Raw genomic sequence first — 18224 nt, 5'->3', positions numbered from 1 at the left:
AATAAAATAAAATCAGAATATTGTATTGAAGCTCACCAATCGCGACGCCATCGTGGCGACAGATAAATAAAAATTCTGTTTATTTTTAAACATTCCGAATGTTAGTTTATTTTGGTTTGTTTGTTGTGTCTAGGCCAAGTAGTTGTAGCTGCTGACCGTTTGGCAGGCGAGCGGATGGACTCTCGTTGATTGCGGGTTGGTGGCACGTTGAGGCTGTACATACAACCGAAGCGCCCGCAACCTGTTCACCTATTTCAGCGAAGCCTTAGAGGTTTTTCAATTTTCATACAGTCACTTAAAAATGTAAAAAATCAGTTTATCATCCATTTATAAACGCAAATTTTCTATATACATCTTCATGCATCATACATCTTACAAATAAATAAGGAGCTTCCGAACGGCAGACAGTTTTTATGGCAAACAGCCATTCGAAGGTTTACCATTTGCCCGAAGGGGCGAGCGCAGGAAACGGATGGTTGTCACACAAAGCCATACGTCTGCAGAGGTCTCCGTATCAAATCTGATGAATCTGGCAAGACCCTCTGCTATTTCTGGGTGTAGACATAAGAATTAACACGCCATCCCTCTACAATTTTCTAATACATAGTTTGACTTTGCGGAGCGATTAACGGAACATAATACAATGAGCACCAAAAATATCAACAATTTCCACCATTCGCTATAACATATCTAGAATGCCACCCATAAAACACATACCAATGTATATATGTTGAAAAAAATACAAAACCAAAATTCCGATTGTTAATTTTTCTGCGAAATTGTTATTAGTTTTAGTTTGATTGTAGGTGCTTTTCTTGTTGTACTCGTATCATTGCTCATTGTTGTTCGGTATGAGCACATCGTTGTTGCTGCTGTGAAACATCTCATCGCTCAAGAATGCGTTCAGCGGAAATGTCACTCAATTGTTGGGGAGCAGCAGCAGCACTAACAGCCGCCGTCATAAACGCAATGTAAGAATAACAAATAACGAATGACATACACACATGCATACATACACACACACAAGGAAGTGGGGTAGGTGGTGATCACTGCGTTTTCATGGCTAAAATCAGTTGTGAATTATCAGGTCACCGGTCACCAGGTCTGCGAATATGCAACAGTAAAATACAAAAATATGAGAGCTGAGCGATTGTCTCATAAATACACCAAATGCCACTGACGGAACAAATTAGTCACAAAAATGTATATTCCTGATTAAATTATTGGATTTTACTTTATATTTCTTTATATACCTACATAGACACAATATCGCAATGCAGCTCCGCAAAGGAATGTAACTTCAAAAAACCCGACGCTTCAAGCAAGCTTCAACATCAGTCAATAAAAAAAAAATATTTTACAACTAAAACAAAAAATTCAAATTAAATAATAAAAACTTCAATTTCATATTTAATTGCACTAGTGACGAAAAATATCAAAACCACCTGTGAAATCAGCACTTGCATGAATTTACAGCTGATGCGTATTGCTAAAATCATGACTGAGCGCCTCATTACCAAAATAAGGCGTGTGGTAAGTATTGGTGCTGAACGAGAAACCAATGATTTCATCTGTACTGAAGGGTATATACCATACACGTATGTATGTAGCGGTAAATATGTAATCATTCGCAAAAAATACTACGAGTATAACTGCCTAGCATCGTCAAAGTACACCAACAAAACTGACAAAGCACAGGAGCGAAAGGGTACAGATCAATCTAAAATATTCATTCATTATTTCAGCAAAAGCTTCCAACATATTTCTTATCAGTGCAAGCATGAGATGGCGTATTCTAGTTGTTAACATCAATGACCTTTGTTGGCCACTCACGGCTTATTACTAATATTAATCGCAACATTCAAATGTATGTTTAATAATTTTTAATTTTTTTCGACGACAATACTACTATACGTTATTGCTTTTAAAAGACTTTCCAGCCAAAATCGATTGTGTGAATAACTAAACTTATCAGATAACCCTTGGATTCTTCCCTTAATTAACATTAAACTCTAACGCTACCCTTCCAAAATAATTCATTCCATTCGTTTCAGGGTATTTCATTTCGGCCCTATTTATGTGCCAGCACTGCACTGCATTCTCCCTATAAGTGCAACTTTTGTTACGAAACTGGGTCCAAAAAGTCAACAACATCGTCAGCAAGACCTCTTGAAAAACACACCGACCATTTAGCACGCAAAGGCAAAGCTCACCAACAACATTGTCGTTCGTTACCCCCTTGTGCCGAGATGTGCCAGTGCTGACTGACTGCCCCCCAGTTTGGTTGTATGGAAAGGTTCATTTCGCTCTTATGGAATTTTATTTTGCTGTTTACTTTACGGGAGCATCAGACAGTTGTTTTATTATTGCCGATTTGTTGTTGTTGTTGTGTTTATTTTTATATTTCTTTTAGGGGTTTATTTTTATTTCGTTTATTGTTTTCCTCCCTCCCCACAAATTTCATGTATGAAACTTTTTTTACTCTGCTTTTGTTTTCAAAAAAGGTAGCAGCGGCTTTACTGGCTATTCCACCGAACTACGAACATCGTCTGCCCATGGGTTTTTCTGTGTGATCGCAATGTTTTAATATTCTCAATGTATACTAGGCGAGACGGTCGCCGCGGTGCGACGGTTTATTCTTTTTAGGCCGGCCAACCTGCCAGCTACTTTATGTTCTGCTCTCGCTCGCAATCGCTCGTACATACATAAGTCGCAACGATAACTTGCAGAAGCGAGCAGTCAACAAACAGCCATGCGGTTAATGAACGACCAACCAGATTATACCAAGTAACCTTGAACTCCTATGTTGGCTGGCTCTGTGCTGTTTTAAGAACACAAAAAGTGAGCACGAATGCGACAAAACACCAATTAGAAGGCGGGGAGTGAAGAAGATGGTAAGCAAATATATTCCATGTTAGGCAGTTAGGCAGCTGAGCGAACGGGCAAGTGAGGTATTGTCAAATTGTATATTGCAAGGATTTCTCCAGTGCATGGCTCTCTTACCTTGCAAATTACCAGCGACCTCAGCAGCGCAGCGTCGCCCACGTGTTGGAATGTAGGCCTCGCTGGCGCGTGGACTGCCAATTCAGCAACATTCTCCAGCAATTTTTGGGTAATGTTTTATATTATTACAACAAAAACAATAATTTTTGCATTTCAGAATATAGCTTGACACGTCAAGTCATCAGATATCAGTGTTAAAAATAACTTGTTGAGTGTAAATATCAGATTGCGCTCCCAAACGAAACAAACAAAGGCGTAGAAAAGTAATAAAAAATATGCTTACCGGCGGGCAGTAGAATAGTGAGAAACCAATAATGCAGCAGCTTTCGCATACAAAACAAAATCAGTAAATATTGGCGGGGCACTACCGTTCGCCAAACAGACAGCAAAAAAAAAAAAAAAAAAATAAAATAAAACAGAAGCAGAAATGCAGAGTCGACCGTCCTAGTGGAACACCGCCTACCTGTGCATTGCAGTTGCTTTGCGTCCTGCGATACCAGTCAAGCAAACAACTGCTGGCGTTCGATCACTCACTTGTTTTTTGTCATTTATTGTTTCATTGACAGCTGTTTTCGGCTGCTCTCAGCTGTTACAATAAAAGCAAAGAGAACGTCATTATTGAGGTCATTTGCATTTGGCGATTGGCATACGTGAAAAAAATACTACAAACTACAAAAACCAAGAGTGAGCTTGTTTAGCGAGCAAAACAAAAAAATTTGCACTTGTTCGGGTGAAAAATCGTTTAAAAATATTTTGCTAATTCTTTAAAAACCAAAGCGATTTATTATCAACGCTGATCAGGCATTATGGAACAATTTCTCACACGACCTGTCTTGGGCAAATCTAATTAAACAAACGAAAAATATAAAATTATTGCTGAGCGCCATTTCGGTGCAGCCGCGAGGAGTGCCATCAGTAATCTGCAAAGTGGGGAGAATGCCCTCAATAGAATTCGCGCCAAGCGAATTGCATCTTTGGCTTGCACATCGATACACACAACTATAAAATATATGTTTATGCATGTGCATATGTATACTTACTTATATGTATGCGCATACAAAACGATGAGAGGTATGGAAAAACGAGAATGAGAAGTAAACAAATCAAAAAACAAAGCGGCTAACCAGGTGAGGTTGCAAGTAACAAACGGGCGCGCAAGCGACGTACGCTCTGTCCAAGTTCCAAGCTCCAACAGCAGCATCCCGCTGCCACAACATCGGCATCAGCATCAGCAGCAAAGCAAGAGCAACAACAGCGAAGCGACAAAAACAACGAGAACGGCAAGCGCAAGAGCAATAAAAACCGAGTTGCTGTCATTCGCAATGGAATGCAATCCGACAACTTTTGGTTGCGCACGCGCGTCGCTTTTTGTGGAGACGTTAAGTAAGCAGCTACTTCTGCTTGAAATAATGCCATTAAACTTGCAACAGCCACCAAGCCAGTAAACATAAGCAACACTCGAGCGTAGCTCTGCGCCATATAAATCGCAAACTGTTCACCGGTAATGGCAGCTATATGGCGTGTGTGTGTGTGTGTATGCATCCGCCGCCATTACACTCAATAAATAATCACCAACACAATACAAGGAATAGCATGGATGGCATGGATGATGATCGTATGCGCACGGTGAAAATGTATATATGTAAGACCCATAAGACATATCAAAACTAAGACGGGCAGGTTATTAGAAAATACAAGAATGCGGAAATTCTTTTAAAAGCTCTAATAAAATTGCAGAAAAATTTAAAATGTTGCTATTTTTACAGAATTTTACAACAAATACAACCAAACAACTTTTTCAAATAATTCAACATCAACCAAATAATTCATCACCCCAAGCTAAGGTGAAAAAAGCGATTCATTAATTGCGTTTTATTTAAATTCGGCACATTTGGCCCACACACATACATTTGCATTCTACCAAGAGTTACAGGAAAAAATGTTCTTTTTTTGTTGTTTGAAACTCCGCGGGGAGTCGTAAGCTTCCGCTAATTAACAATAGGAACTGGAGCAGGTAATCACCGAGAAAAATGTAAGTGGGTGGTCCATCCATCGCATTTATATTTATGTGCACCTATGCGCATAAGTACGGAAACAGTAGCGGTAGTAATAATTTGAAATATATCTGCGAGTTAAATTTAGCTGCCTGCAAGAGTCCACGCCATAAATAGACGGCGAGTAGCGGAAAACGTCGAACAGTAATGCCAATGTCACTTGCCCTCTACATACATATACGCGTACGTATGTATGCTTAATGCAAAAAAGATACGCGTAAAAAGTGTAACGAGTACGGAAAAAGGGGAAAATTATATATTTGTGCTTGCGTAAGGACCACCAACAGCGTTCGGGTGCAAGTTTCATACGTACGGCTTATTTTTCACTTTGGTGTGAGCTCCGGACACCCGGCGCAACTACGGAGGTGAACAACTGATTTCCAACCATTTTCACAACCCAGTTCTCACTCTCAGACAATTATAAACGGGAAGTTAAGTAAGAAAAAAGATTAACTGTACAACAGCTGTCATGTCATATTACCCCTAAATAATAGTTCAGATAATAAAAATGAGTCCTAAGCGAATGTGGCAAAGGGCCGTGAAAAATGTTACGTTTCCGTCGTCGATGCTAATTCAGGCCAATACAACTATTAGCCAACGGTTTAGCCTGTTGTTAGGGCTGACGAAATAAATCTATTTATTGTCTTGCAATCACACATTACATTATTTTTAGTTACTAAACACAGCTAATTTTGTTCTTGTTTTTTCCCCCAACTGCTGGCAGCACCATGAACAAATTTCTCAAAGCTTTAGTTTTTAAGTTTGTTAGTATGCGCTATATGTGGGATGAGGTCGAGTTTCTATGAGTAGGCCTATGACTACAATTTACCCTCAATGGAATTGCTAAGAATAAACGTATGTACGTATATAACGGCTATGAAGGTACATAGATATAATTCGGAATGGGGAAGGTGTAATAAAAAATTTGGAAAATATCTTCTCATTTGAGAGATAAAATTGAGATGGGTGTCAAGTAGCAGGCTGTGTTGTGAAGCGTAAAATTAGCCATGTGCCATCTAATGAAATGTGGAAACTGTGTAAGCGTGGGCTGAAAAAATATTGTGCGCTGCAGTCTTGCATTTATGTATCTGTCATTGGAGCGCAGCGTGTACCAAACATTATCAAGAGACAAAGCAGGCATTGCCGCAAGTTAGGAGGTAGAGCGGCGTTTTCAGCTTTTGACCAAAAGGCGCCAGACAATCCAAAAACTCATGATCAATGCGCCATACACAATAAGCAGCACATTTTTTACTACAACATATTTTTTCTCTCGGCCATACCATGTGGGTTGTCAGACATTAACAAAAAGTCTCAAAGGAAAAGGCTGACAACATGGCGAAAATTATGTCAAATCAAACAAACAAACTTATTGGCAGCACCAGAAAAATAATGCCAATTACTTTGGCAACTGAGCACTCCCTATATTCCCCCCGTATCCTTAGTTATGGCAACGATAGTCGTATGTACGTCAACGGCACCCCAAATTTACCGCCAATACGCATGCACACGCACGAACGCACGCACACACGTTCACTTTTGTTGCTCTTTCCCGCGCTGCTGAACACGTTTCCTCTTTCTTTTCGTCTACCGAAAATGTTACTAAAACCGTGACTCATAATTTTTTCGTTTATTTCATTTGTTAATTTCCCTTTCGTTTCTTCTCTATCAAGTTACCTTGTTGTTGGTGTTGTTCGAACACGTTGCTGAGTTTATTGCCCTTTGGGCGTCATATTGACTGCACGCAAAGGATTTTTAATGCCTAAACATCACTTCATTGTTGTTGCAGTTGGTGTTGGTGTTGGTGCTGCTGTTGCTTGCTATACTGTTCTCCCGCTCTGCTTCTTATCCATCGAGTGCGAATGAGACACGAATTTTAGTAAACTCAAAATCGAAGGTTATTTCATTTCACTGATATCAAAGTGTACAAAAGCAACAAACTTTATTGCTGTGTGTACATAATTTTTTTGTTGCTGTTGTCATCAAACAAATGAGAAATGAAGGGCATACCGATGAACCAATGAATAGACGAAGCAAGGAGCCGGAAAGTGACGACTTGGACAATTTTCACCGTAGCGACTTAAAACAGCTGTCGTTCTTTGCATTGGTAAACGCAGCTGTTGGCAATGCCCGCCAATCCTAAGGTTAAGTGAAACGTATTGATAACCAGTATTGCGCGCACTCCAGACGAGCCACCGAACATCGAAGCAGAGACATTGTGTTGTTGTGGGAGAGGCAAATATGATGATGAACAGACAGGTATGCTCTTGACCGCTGGACAAAGGCAAAAAACCTCTTCCTTTGTCCTTAAAACGCATGACATGCACGTCTAGGTGTGTACACACTTACTACTACATGCGAGCATGAAATATGATTATGAAAAATTGAGAGCATAAAGCAGACACACATGGGGAAAAGGTCACAACTAATGAAAACGTCAAAAGGATAATAAACAGAAGTAAACAACGCAAGCAGCAGCGCTGGAGAAGTTTTAAACGGCATCGAAAGGTTAATGACACAAATTTCAATTCGTTGGTGAGGAACAAAGTTCGAGCAACGTCTGTATTAAATTTCACCAACAAGCTAAATCGCACTGCGAGTCGAAATTGGGGCCATAAAAGCGCACACGCGTGCATACAGGCACAAAAAAATACAAAAATATTCTTTCAACTCATGCAACACATCACTTCGAGTGGAAATTCCCGCCGCAAAATAGATTTAAGTGATTTTTCTGCTTTACAAATGCAGCAAGAAACTTCATTTGTACAAACATAGTGCTGATACAGAATCGCAGATTGGAGATATAAGGGGAAAACCAAAGAAGCGCGTAAAATCGCTTTACCGTGATCACCCCTCACGATGCTTTTGCCAATTCATCACAAGCCAGGAGCAATGAGCAATTACAGCCGTTTTGTCTGCTGCATCATGTAACAACTATGAATGTAAAATGCGTACAGTTGCCACAAATAAAAAAGCAAATAAGCAACCAAGTGCTGTCGGAATATCACTGCCCGGAGTACGCACCAGTGACATGATTTATACGAATCGTTTTTCAATTTTTCGAATTGAAAACATAAAACACACACGACGCTGATGGAAGAAAATCGGTGAGAATAATGCAAACTCATCTGGAATTTCTCTGAAATAACTTGCAGCTGCGCGGGGGGCACTACTTAGGACAGTGGGCGGTCCAACGGCTTATAAACACAAAATGAGCAGACGGGTACGTAGTTACCAAGTCAACTGTAAGAATAAGGTGAAACGCAGTAGACAGAAAGCAAAAAGAAGACTCTGGTAGATAAACCAGTGAGCGCATTGCCAACGGACCAGTGTCCACAAACTGGTTGGAATTCAAATGTGCAAGAAAAGAAAATGAAGTGGCTAAGAGAAGATGCGGAATGGAAGAAATTGAAGCATTACAACATTCTTGAACACACACACACATCCTTGAGTGTGTAGTGGTTGAGGATTCATAAAATCATGCAGCTAAAATGGCGGGAAAATCATTGCAGTCGTGTGCAAGAGGAGATGCAGTCAGCAACACGTGTTGCGACCAGCGATAAAGGCGTTCTAAGAAATAAATATTTCGCATTTAAGATATTCACAATTACGAATATACAAACAGACACTATGGAACATATGAGAGTTGAGAAACGCATGATTAGCAAGCCACATACATACGCATGCAACTAAAGAAGTTAATAAAATATGTGCCTCAATACATACATATATGTATGTATGAATATTTATGCGCCTAAATATACCATCTACCTTATGTTTGCCTACTCTATATTCCCCCTCACGATGGAATGTGTACATACATGCGAAATGTGCGAATACATACATGCACATATGTAAACAACGGTTTGCGGATATTCCAATCGAATATTTTTCTTGATTTTTCTGCAACCAGGCAGTCAGAAGCACGCACCCAACTACGCCCAGCCAACAAACAATTTATCTACATACTTGCGTTGACTGAACAAAGCTCAACGCTTATCATGTGACAAAACAAGTGTACGCTACATACTTAAATACTATGTAGGTATGTACGTCAGAAGAACACACAACGACGTCAAAGTGCACGTCATCTTCTGATCCATAGGACGTCCCATATACAAGGTATAAGCAAATTGAAACCGGCTGCTCACCGCGTGTACGCTCGAAGCAACTTGGCTCCGTCGCTGCCGCTGCCGACGTCGTCGTTGTCGTCGTAATTATCGTCATCGGCGTACGTCAGTCACTGGGCCGAGGGGGGTTTGTGGAGGTGTATATGTTTGTTTTCTCACAATATAAGCTCAAAATTCATGAACTGCAGATAAGTTTTGGTTTTCAAAAAAGTAGTCGAGTAAATTTACATACATACAACGTTTTGCTGCTGTGAAGGAGCTTAAAATAAGTTAATAAAATACTGATAAAGAAGCTATTAACAGCACAAAGCGCCTTTTTTATTATTAAAGGGGCAGCGTGTCGAGCCGCGATATATTTATTTAAAATCGGCAGAAATGATGAAAGCTACAAATAAGCAAATAAATAAGTTAACAATAGAAAGGTAAACCACGAAAAATTTGAGAGTTCATTTTAACCAAAGCAACAATTTCGCTCTGAACATCGTGCTAGACTTGCAATAAGTGTACTAAGAATTTCGAAATTTTCTGAACCTTTTTCAAATCAAATAATAAAAAAGAAATGTAAAATGAAATTGCATGCATGGAGTTTGACGAGAAATTATATATTTTTTTAAGTAAGTGGTCGTAAAATTTACGAGGTTTACTTGTAATGTCACTTCAAACGGGTTTACCTTTCTGGGGATGAAACAGTTATACCAAGTACAACCTGCGTCGATTGAATTTAGAGTTAAGTTTAGATCAAGTTCGTGAATTTCAAAATTGCTGCCACACTCTGAGCATTAAACAAACAAATCAGTGACAATCTAAAAGAGCTTAAGAGAGAGAAAGAGTGCAAAGGGAACGAATTAATGTACCGCGATTTAACAAAACAAAACAAAATAAGTTTGTGTGTTTGTGCAATGTAAGTATGTACATCATACATACATGTGTATATGCATAAATTCACACCACGCGTACTTGCATGACGACACGTAAGTCCCAAAACACAATCAAATCCAGCGCGTCCGACCGAAATATCCAGCAACTTCTCAAGCCGAAAATTTGAATTCACGATTTTACGAAAAAACTAAACAGCTGGCCACTATACCAGTGAAAGAGCCACAATTTGAACCACAGCGATACAACTTTTATACATTCTTAAATACAGTGGCTCGCAGCTTATTGCGTGTGGTCATTTATTTCAAAGATAATGTAACGACATTTTTTATATAAATTAAAAATATTTGAAAAAAAAAAAACTGAAATGTGCATTTAAAAACCCATTTATTTGAATTATGAACACCAACAAATAAATTCAAAGTAACTTTCATTTAAGAAGAACATTTACAACAGAGACAATTAAAGCCGAAACGATTTCACAGCTTATTTTGATTTTTATTAATTAATATTTTGTAGGGTAGACTTAGTGTTTGGAAACTGATCTTAGCCGAGACTGGGGTCGTTGATACGGAGAAAGCGCATTGGATCTTTAAATCTTTTCACTGTTATATAGGTAGGTACAAATGTATCTATGTATGTAAAGAAATCTGTCGAAATCAGAATTTGAGGTCCAAAGGTATGAGGGAAATATAAATCACACATTTACATATATAGTCCGACGAAAACTTTCTAGTTAATACTTCTGGAAATGGCGTTGACTAAATGATATTATTATTTTATTTATTTTAAAAATCAAATGAGTTAAGTGCCAAAATAGCAATGCAGTGACTATCAAAGAAAAAAATGTTAACCACAATAAAAAGGGGGCAAACACTGGCATGTATTACATACATATGTATGTAATGTAGGTATGTATGTATGTATGTGTATATGTATGAAGAATGAGCAGCACATGAATTGGGGATAATAAGTAAAAAACAAAATATCACTAAAATTGTTGACGATGCAGACCGTTAGGAAAAAAAATCCGGAGCAACGACCAGTTTAAAATATTGAGGAGTAGAATACAAAACACGGCATTCAAGATTCACGAAAGAGAATAGGAGAGAGAGTGAGAGGCAATACAATCAGAGGAACAGCGGAGTGTAAAAACAAAAATTTTACGGCTTACACGTGTCGACATTTCAACAATTATCATTGTAAGCAGCAATATTTCAAGTGAATAGCTTAGAGGAGCGCCGGGAGCGTAAGAGTAGAGTAGTAACGCATGGAAAACAGCAATGACTTGTAACTTATTGTAGATATTTATGCATGTATGTATGTACGTATTGTAGTATGCATACATATGTGTGTACATGGCTGCCATTGATATGAGGAAACCATGCAGTGAAGTGAAATAAGTTGGAGGGAGTCGAGCAAACACAAAAGTATTCAATGAAATTATTTACACATCAAAATAAAGATGAATTAAAAACAATAAACAGATATGAGAAAATTATAAGTATAAGTGCAAGCAAACAAAATGAAATTATAAACAAAAATACTATATGTACATACGTACATATGTGTTGTACGTGTATTTGTGTATGCATGTATGTGCGTCAGCTAGAGATAATTACAAACTGCCTACGATTTGATAACAGATCCGTACTTTGACATTGTTATTGTGTTTACAACTTTTAAAAAACAGACCTGCATAAATATATATATCTACGTACATATTGATATAACGAATGTGTTTTTAGAGGTATAGAATGGTTGTATCAGATTCAACATCAACACAAAAACTCCGACTGGCCAATACCTTGGCGGTATTAGCTTGCAAATTTTCTCGTATTTATGATCGCTATTGCTGGCAATGTTGATTCCGTTCGATTCTGAACGAGTATGCACCAACGATGAAACCTGATTGAAAATTATACCAACCAGAGGTTCAAAAAAATCGTGGGATATAAATGAGCCGAGCCTTTGCAGTGAATAGAATATGTCAAATAAAAAATGGAACAATTTTTGAACGTTGTCCGGCTACAAGTAGAAATAAGAAATGTCAAAAACAAGTTAAATGAAAACCTTTTGAAAGTTTAACACTTCTGAAAAATCACCCGTTAAATAAACTAAATCGTATAATTTTCGTCGTCGACACTTTCTTCGCACTTCAACGAATGTCCGACTGACACTTGTCGACTGCCTATTATTGCCGCGTACGCCCCTACCATTAGCCGCATCACCCGTTTGCTGGGCTGGCTAATTTTTCTCGTGCCGTGTGTTAATTGAAGTAAACAATTTTATTTGTGAACAGCAGCAGCAACACCAACAAAACAATTCATATTCCACGTATTGCTCGGCGCTCGAATGCACATACTTACATATGTACACATACATATATGCATGTAAGGAGAGGAAGCAGGCAGGAGTGAAATGTGATGAACCAATAACAACACGCTGCTTTATCAAATTTCGCAAGTATAAAATGAAATAGCTATCAAAACTGTGAGCTTGTTTAATATGTATTAGCGAATATGCAAAAGCGCCTCCTAAGTTGAGGTAAACAACTCGTGAGCATTTAGTACTTTCTAATGCCACAAACGTAACTTTCGATTGACTCCGGGCTGATTACTGCTCACAAGCCAATTGCTAAATCAGACGTCAGCACGAATTCCAACACAAGCGGGAAAATACGAACCAGCATTAAAATCACAGCAGCAAAGCGACAGCGAGGGAAATAGATAAATAAGCGCGTGCGGTAGTTATAAAATCATAAAAAGTTATAAATAACATAGCCCAATGTATGTCTTTAGTATGCATGTATTTAATTTCGCGAATTTTAGTCAATGTGACATGATCGCTCAGCTGCTTGACAGAGTGCGAGTCGTTTTAAACGTCAATGGGGAAAACCCACCGTGAAAACAAAGGGTAAACAACACATGGAGTGGTTCACACACAGCACAAAGAGCAGCGAAGACCTTCTGTAGATTAACGAAATTCAGATAAGATTCCGTTAGAATTAAAATAGAGCCAAATTGTACGCAATTATATGATGAAGTAAAACTGCTGACGACTTGAAAAACTAAATGAATAATAACATAAGACTACGCAGATTTAGCGAGTTATTAGTTGTGCAGCGGTCTTTAGTGGCAGGCAGTCCTTGTCCATAGCAAAAATGTTAATGCCACCATGGCATTTGGCGCATTGGCATATGCATATGCAAATATTTTGTACATACAAATATGCATTCATAACCAGTTGATGACGTTGATGGTTGGTTAGCGACAAAAAAACACACAATTAGCACTTGGTCAGGTGTTTGCTGCCACTGCCGCTGCTGCTAACAACAGCCCAACATCCCACATTCCTCACTAATTGGCCCCACTAGCGCTCATATTAGATATTAGTCGGCAGGCAAAAGCCAATGCTGAATTCAGACTAGCGCATGTTTCTCTCTAATTGCACTAAAAGGCAAGTGGATATTACAATTTCATATGTCGGCGGTGCATATGTACTAGCCGCTGCTATCAGTTCTTTGTTTGCTTATTTTTGTCAATTTTGGCATTTTACCTCCGTTAAACGCTGTAGCGTTGAATTTGTTTATGTTCTTGTACAGCACCGCTTTGCTGGCGCCATGCGCAAACAAACAAGCTAACAAGCGTTGTAGAGATGGAAAAATCCCATTCAGAATATTTTCACTCCGTGTTTGTCAACGAATCGCTGCTTAAAATGGTTTATTTTGGAATTTTTGTACTTCGCGCTGCTTTATTATTTGCTTCTGCTGACAATCACGTTGAATACGCCCTGTGCTGAGTGATTTCACATGCAAATGTGCTCACATACATACATAATACATTGCTTATAGTAGGTTGCGCGTTAGCGTGTTTGTACATCTTCTGGTTTAAAAAAAAGTGGGCATATAATTATTTGTTCACACTTACTTGCATATTCACGCTTTGTGTGCACATCCACTGCGAGGTACACATTGCTGAAGCTGCCCTCGCCAATGTACTTGCCAAAGATGTAGTCGTTTGGCGATTTCTTTGGCGGAGTTACAGCCACGTTATTTGTGGGGGACGTTGAGGCACAGGCTGGGGACGTTGCAAAGAGTGTGGAAGCCGAGGCGATATTGATGGCGGTGGTGGGTGCAGCTGCACCACCACCTGCAAGTCCATTGTTTGTGCGTAGTGACTGTGGTTCCCCAATGTAACCATTATGTTGCTGCTGTTGTTGATATCGACAACATGTCGGTGTGTGTTGCGGTGATGTGGCACCATTTTGCTGTGCAGCAGCAACAGCGGCGGCCAAAGGTGATGAATGTCCTGCAATTGGCAAACAAATTCAAAATTCAATAAAAAAATAGAACAAAGACTTTCCACAACACTCAAACTTACCATTGGTTAAATATTTACTGCTGCTGCCATGATTTATGCTGCCCACTGTCTCCGGTATGGCCGAGGCAATGCCACAGCCACAAACACTGTTGCGGGACTGTGGCTGCTGCTGTTGTTGTGTTTGGCGTTGTGCCCGATGCTGTTGAGGCATTGTCTGTTGTTGTACCGCTGGAGGCAGCGATGTTGGAGTCTGTACTGTAGCGGGAAGATGGTGCGTGGGGGTGTTTGACGTATGCTGTTGCATGCGACTTGCCGCTGTTGTGGCCATGGCGGTGGCAGCAACGGTAGCGCTAGTAGCCAACTCTTTCAATTTCAATTCACTAAAATTATTCTCATTCAACGATACTGCGGTAGCCTTTTCTTTTGGCATCGCTGGCATCGTGCTGCACGGCGACAGAATTTGTTGTTGCTGTTGACCGTTTATCTGTTAAATATGGAAGGAGGAAAAATTGTATTAAATATTGAATTTTTTCGCTTTATATCAAACACAAAAAAATAACAATAGTAAAATTGATCAATATTCCTAATCAACTAAAAGTGCTGATTGTTCAAAAATTGAACTAAGGAGAAACTGAGTATATTTACTGATATTTTTTTAAATATAGAGCGCACATATATGTATATACATGCATATGTACCTTTGTGCATATAATTGTTACGAATAAGATGCTGGAAAAGAGAATGTAGTAAAGGAATAAAGCGGATAAAGCGAATGACGAGTGTAAGAAAGTGTACATATGGCGAAGATCATGAAAAAAAAACAAAAAAACAAAGTGGGAACAGAAACCGGACGAGTATATCATAAATCATACTCGGGTTTAAAGATCCGTTTACAAGAGTTCATTCACCACAACTGGCTTTTTGATTCTAAGATCTAAACGAGTACATTCGGAACAAACAACAATGCACAACACCTGAACAAGCGCGTAGTGGTGCGGCAAATTGAATTTTTTATTGAGAGAAAGGGTGGTCAGATGTTTTGTTTGAATATAATTTCAACTTGTGCTGTCGGTAAAGGTGGTGACGTTGTGCTGGTATAAATAGAAGTAAGATTTGAGCACATTTACGCATTTAATGGGTTTCATATGGTTTCCCTTCGAATACAGACTTAATATAACTAAATCTCGCGCAATAATGGACCGTTCCGCCTTGCTTTTATAGCCGCTTCACAATGGAAAGTCGGTTAAAGCTAAATTCACAAATGCTAAATATTAGCAACGCCCAACATATCCGAGACTATACGCTCCAGTTATGATCGCTGGTTCATTTTCTTTACAGTGAGCGTCGTTTAAGCCAATTAGTGCGAGCTATGTACGTATGTACGTTTGTTTGTGTTTATGTCCACATATACATTCATATGGAGATATGTACATATGTATAACATGAGAAAAAATCAAGCCGCGAAAAAAAACCAAGTTTGAGAAAAAAATACATTTTCCAGTTGACCGCACGATGTGGAATTGAACACAAAACGATTTTCTAAATGGAATAATACAAAACTAGGCGTTGCTTACTCTGCCGTTTTTAACTTCAATTACACCGGAGTCTGCTCTTAGCGCATATCCCTTAGATAGACGATCGTTACAAAGTGGGTTTTGTTGGATTACAGTTTGTTCAGATCGAGAATTTAAAGATTACTTACATACATGCACTCATATTCACTACACACGCACATACATCACACACGTATAGGTGAGAGGTGAGCGGTGAGCACGGTCCTATTGCGGAATGAACGTGACATCGTATCTAGCGCCGATATTTAGAACATATTATGAGTTCTTTAACAAATACAGATACTTCTTCAACTCACTGTACTCTCTGAATTCTCTCTAAAGTCGAGGTAATCTTATGAGTTGCACATCTACACACGCATTCATACATATGAGCGCAGTCATGCCCTAATCATTTTCAGATTATAAGGGGTAAATCTTCATTCGGGCGCTGCTTATAACTGCATTTAACTGGATTAGTTGTGGCCATTGATAAGCGATCACTTCAGCAGCGGCGTTAATGAAACGAACCATCAGCCGTAATAAAATACACTAAATATTTGGTCACACGAGATTACAGTTTTTGTTTTTGCACATTACTTCTTACTTATAATTTTTCGTATTATACTCTCATTGCCCATTAGCAGTTTTACGATTTTCACACTTAAGCAATTACTCACAATTCCTTGTGTATTATTCAAAATCTAAAATGTTGTGCTTAAATACTATACACCTCCTAATTTGTTGTTCGCCGATCTCCACTGGGTGCTCGGGCTCAAATTTCACTTTTCATTGTGAGCATGTGCATACAGCGATTATTTAATTTCCTTTTCTGCTGATATATTTAGCAGCGTTTATATTTAACGGGAAAATATTTGAAAAATGCATAAATGCCGCAGGCAAATGGAAATGGCAGACTCGCAGCAACAACGTCAATGACTGGCGGCCGAGTACATACCATATTTCAAAGGTTATTCAACACATGCAAAACGAGAATCATTGCCGATCAGAATAAACATACACATACATACGTACATGTGGTGCATATGTATGTTCAGTATTTCGAGATAGTGATATTTTTTTGAAGTACTTACACTAAAAATCAATTTTCCAAAATCCAAACTACATTTTCGAATTTATTTTAAAACACAAATTAAATAAGAGAATGTCTCTCTTGGACCGTTCATCGGATAGTCTTTCAATCACACATTCACACATGCTTACCATGAACGCGAAAAATGTATGCGTCAACTTCTGTAATTTCACTTATATTGTATATTTTTCGCTTTTTGTTCCTGTGTGGTGTAGTGGATTATGGCTAGCAGAATTTTGTGCAACAGTTTTGAAAATTGTTTCCACGCCAACACCTTCACAACAAGCGAAAGTCTTAACGCCCACACAGAACCAACAACAACAGCAAACTCAACCGCGTACGACAGATACTTATTTAATAAACAAGCCAATGCAAACATTCAATTATTATTTTTCACTTGGATATGTATGTATATGTACGATAATGTGCATTAGGGTGCTCCATTTTTTGTTTCTTTGCAATAAACAAGATCAGAATAAATCTGCGAACCAAAAATACACACGCGGAACTATAGATCTGCAGAAAAGTCCAAAATACGAAATGGTAATGCAGATTTAGATTTTTTCAGAAATTGACAGACTCAGACTAGAAATTGACTACTGATTGAGCGCGACAATTTAGGCTAAGAACGATTTGTATAACTGGATATCAGACATGCATTTAAATCACAAATAATACTTAAATTGTATCCACCTTAATGCAAGTACTACATATGTACTCTTTTGTTTTTACCGTGGTACTATATACATACTTACATATATACCATACATATGTACATACATTTATTTTATTGGCACAAAAATTGTGTTTGTTGCTGATGCTGTCTTTAATGTCTAGACAAAAGTGACATTTAAATAAAATTAAAATTAATCTGCTTTATGGTTGTCGTGTGCGTTGCCGAAGTGTTAAACGAGTGTCGCGTCTAATGTCACAAGCCAAACCGTCGGTACGCCAATTGACTATTTTTAACAAAACAGAAAGTCCAATTTCAAAACAAACACCAATTGGCGAGATGGGGCATGCAGGAATGTGTGTAGCAATCGGGTATTTGTGTATTTTCATCACTCTGCCTACACTCGGTATGTTTACATGCACGAGCACTAGCGAAGGGCAAGGAACATACAAATATTGATTACTATCACAAATTTTGCAAATTTTGTAAGAGACATCTTTGAGGAAGATTTAGCTGCTTGCAACAA

The 18224-nt window shown here is 38.6% G+C and overlaps 1 protein-coding gene across 3 annotated transcripts in view; it reads right to left on the bottom strand.

Moving 5' to 3' along the window:
- LOC128860841 (3-phosphoinositide-dependent protein kinase 1) overlaps positions 1-18224 on the bottom strand; it is a 41997-nt gene that overhangs the window by 11433 nt on the left and 12340 nt on the right. For 2 of the 3 annotated variants that reach the window (XM_054098602.1, XM_054098601.1), the window contains exons 2-3: positions 14443-14866; positions 13990-14370 (exon numbers count right to left, since the gene is read on the bottom strand). In XM_054098602.1, the coding sequence (XP_053954577.1) occupies positions 13990-14370; positions 14443-14866 (805 nt within the window). Of the gene's footprint in view, positions 1-3286; positions 3374-13989; positions 14371-14442; positions 14867-18224 lie in introns of those variants that run through there. The other variant, XM_054098603.1, reaches the window with a different exon arrangement.

The sequence above is a fragment of the Anastrepha ludens genome, chromosome 4 (genome assembly GCF_028408465.1).
Source record: "Anastrepha ludens isolate Willacy chromosome 4, idAnaLude1.1, whole genome shotgun sequence".
In the NCBI taxonomy this organism is placed as follows: Eukaryota; Metazoa; Arthropoda; class Insecta; order Diptera; family Tephritidae; genus Anastrepha; species Anastrepha ludens.
The sequence above is the reverse complement of the archived record's forward strand: the minus strand, read 5'-3'. Positions and strand labels throughout refer to the sequence as shown.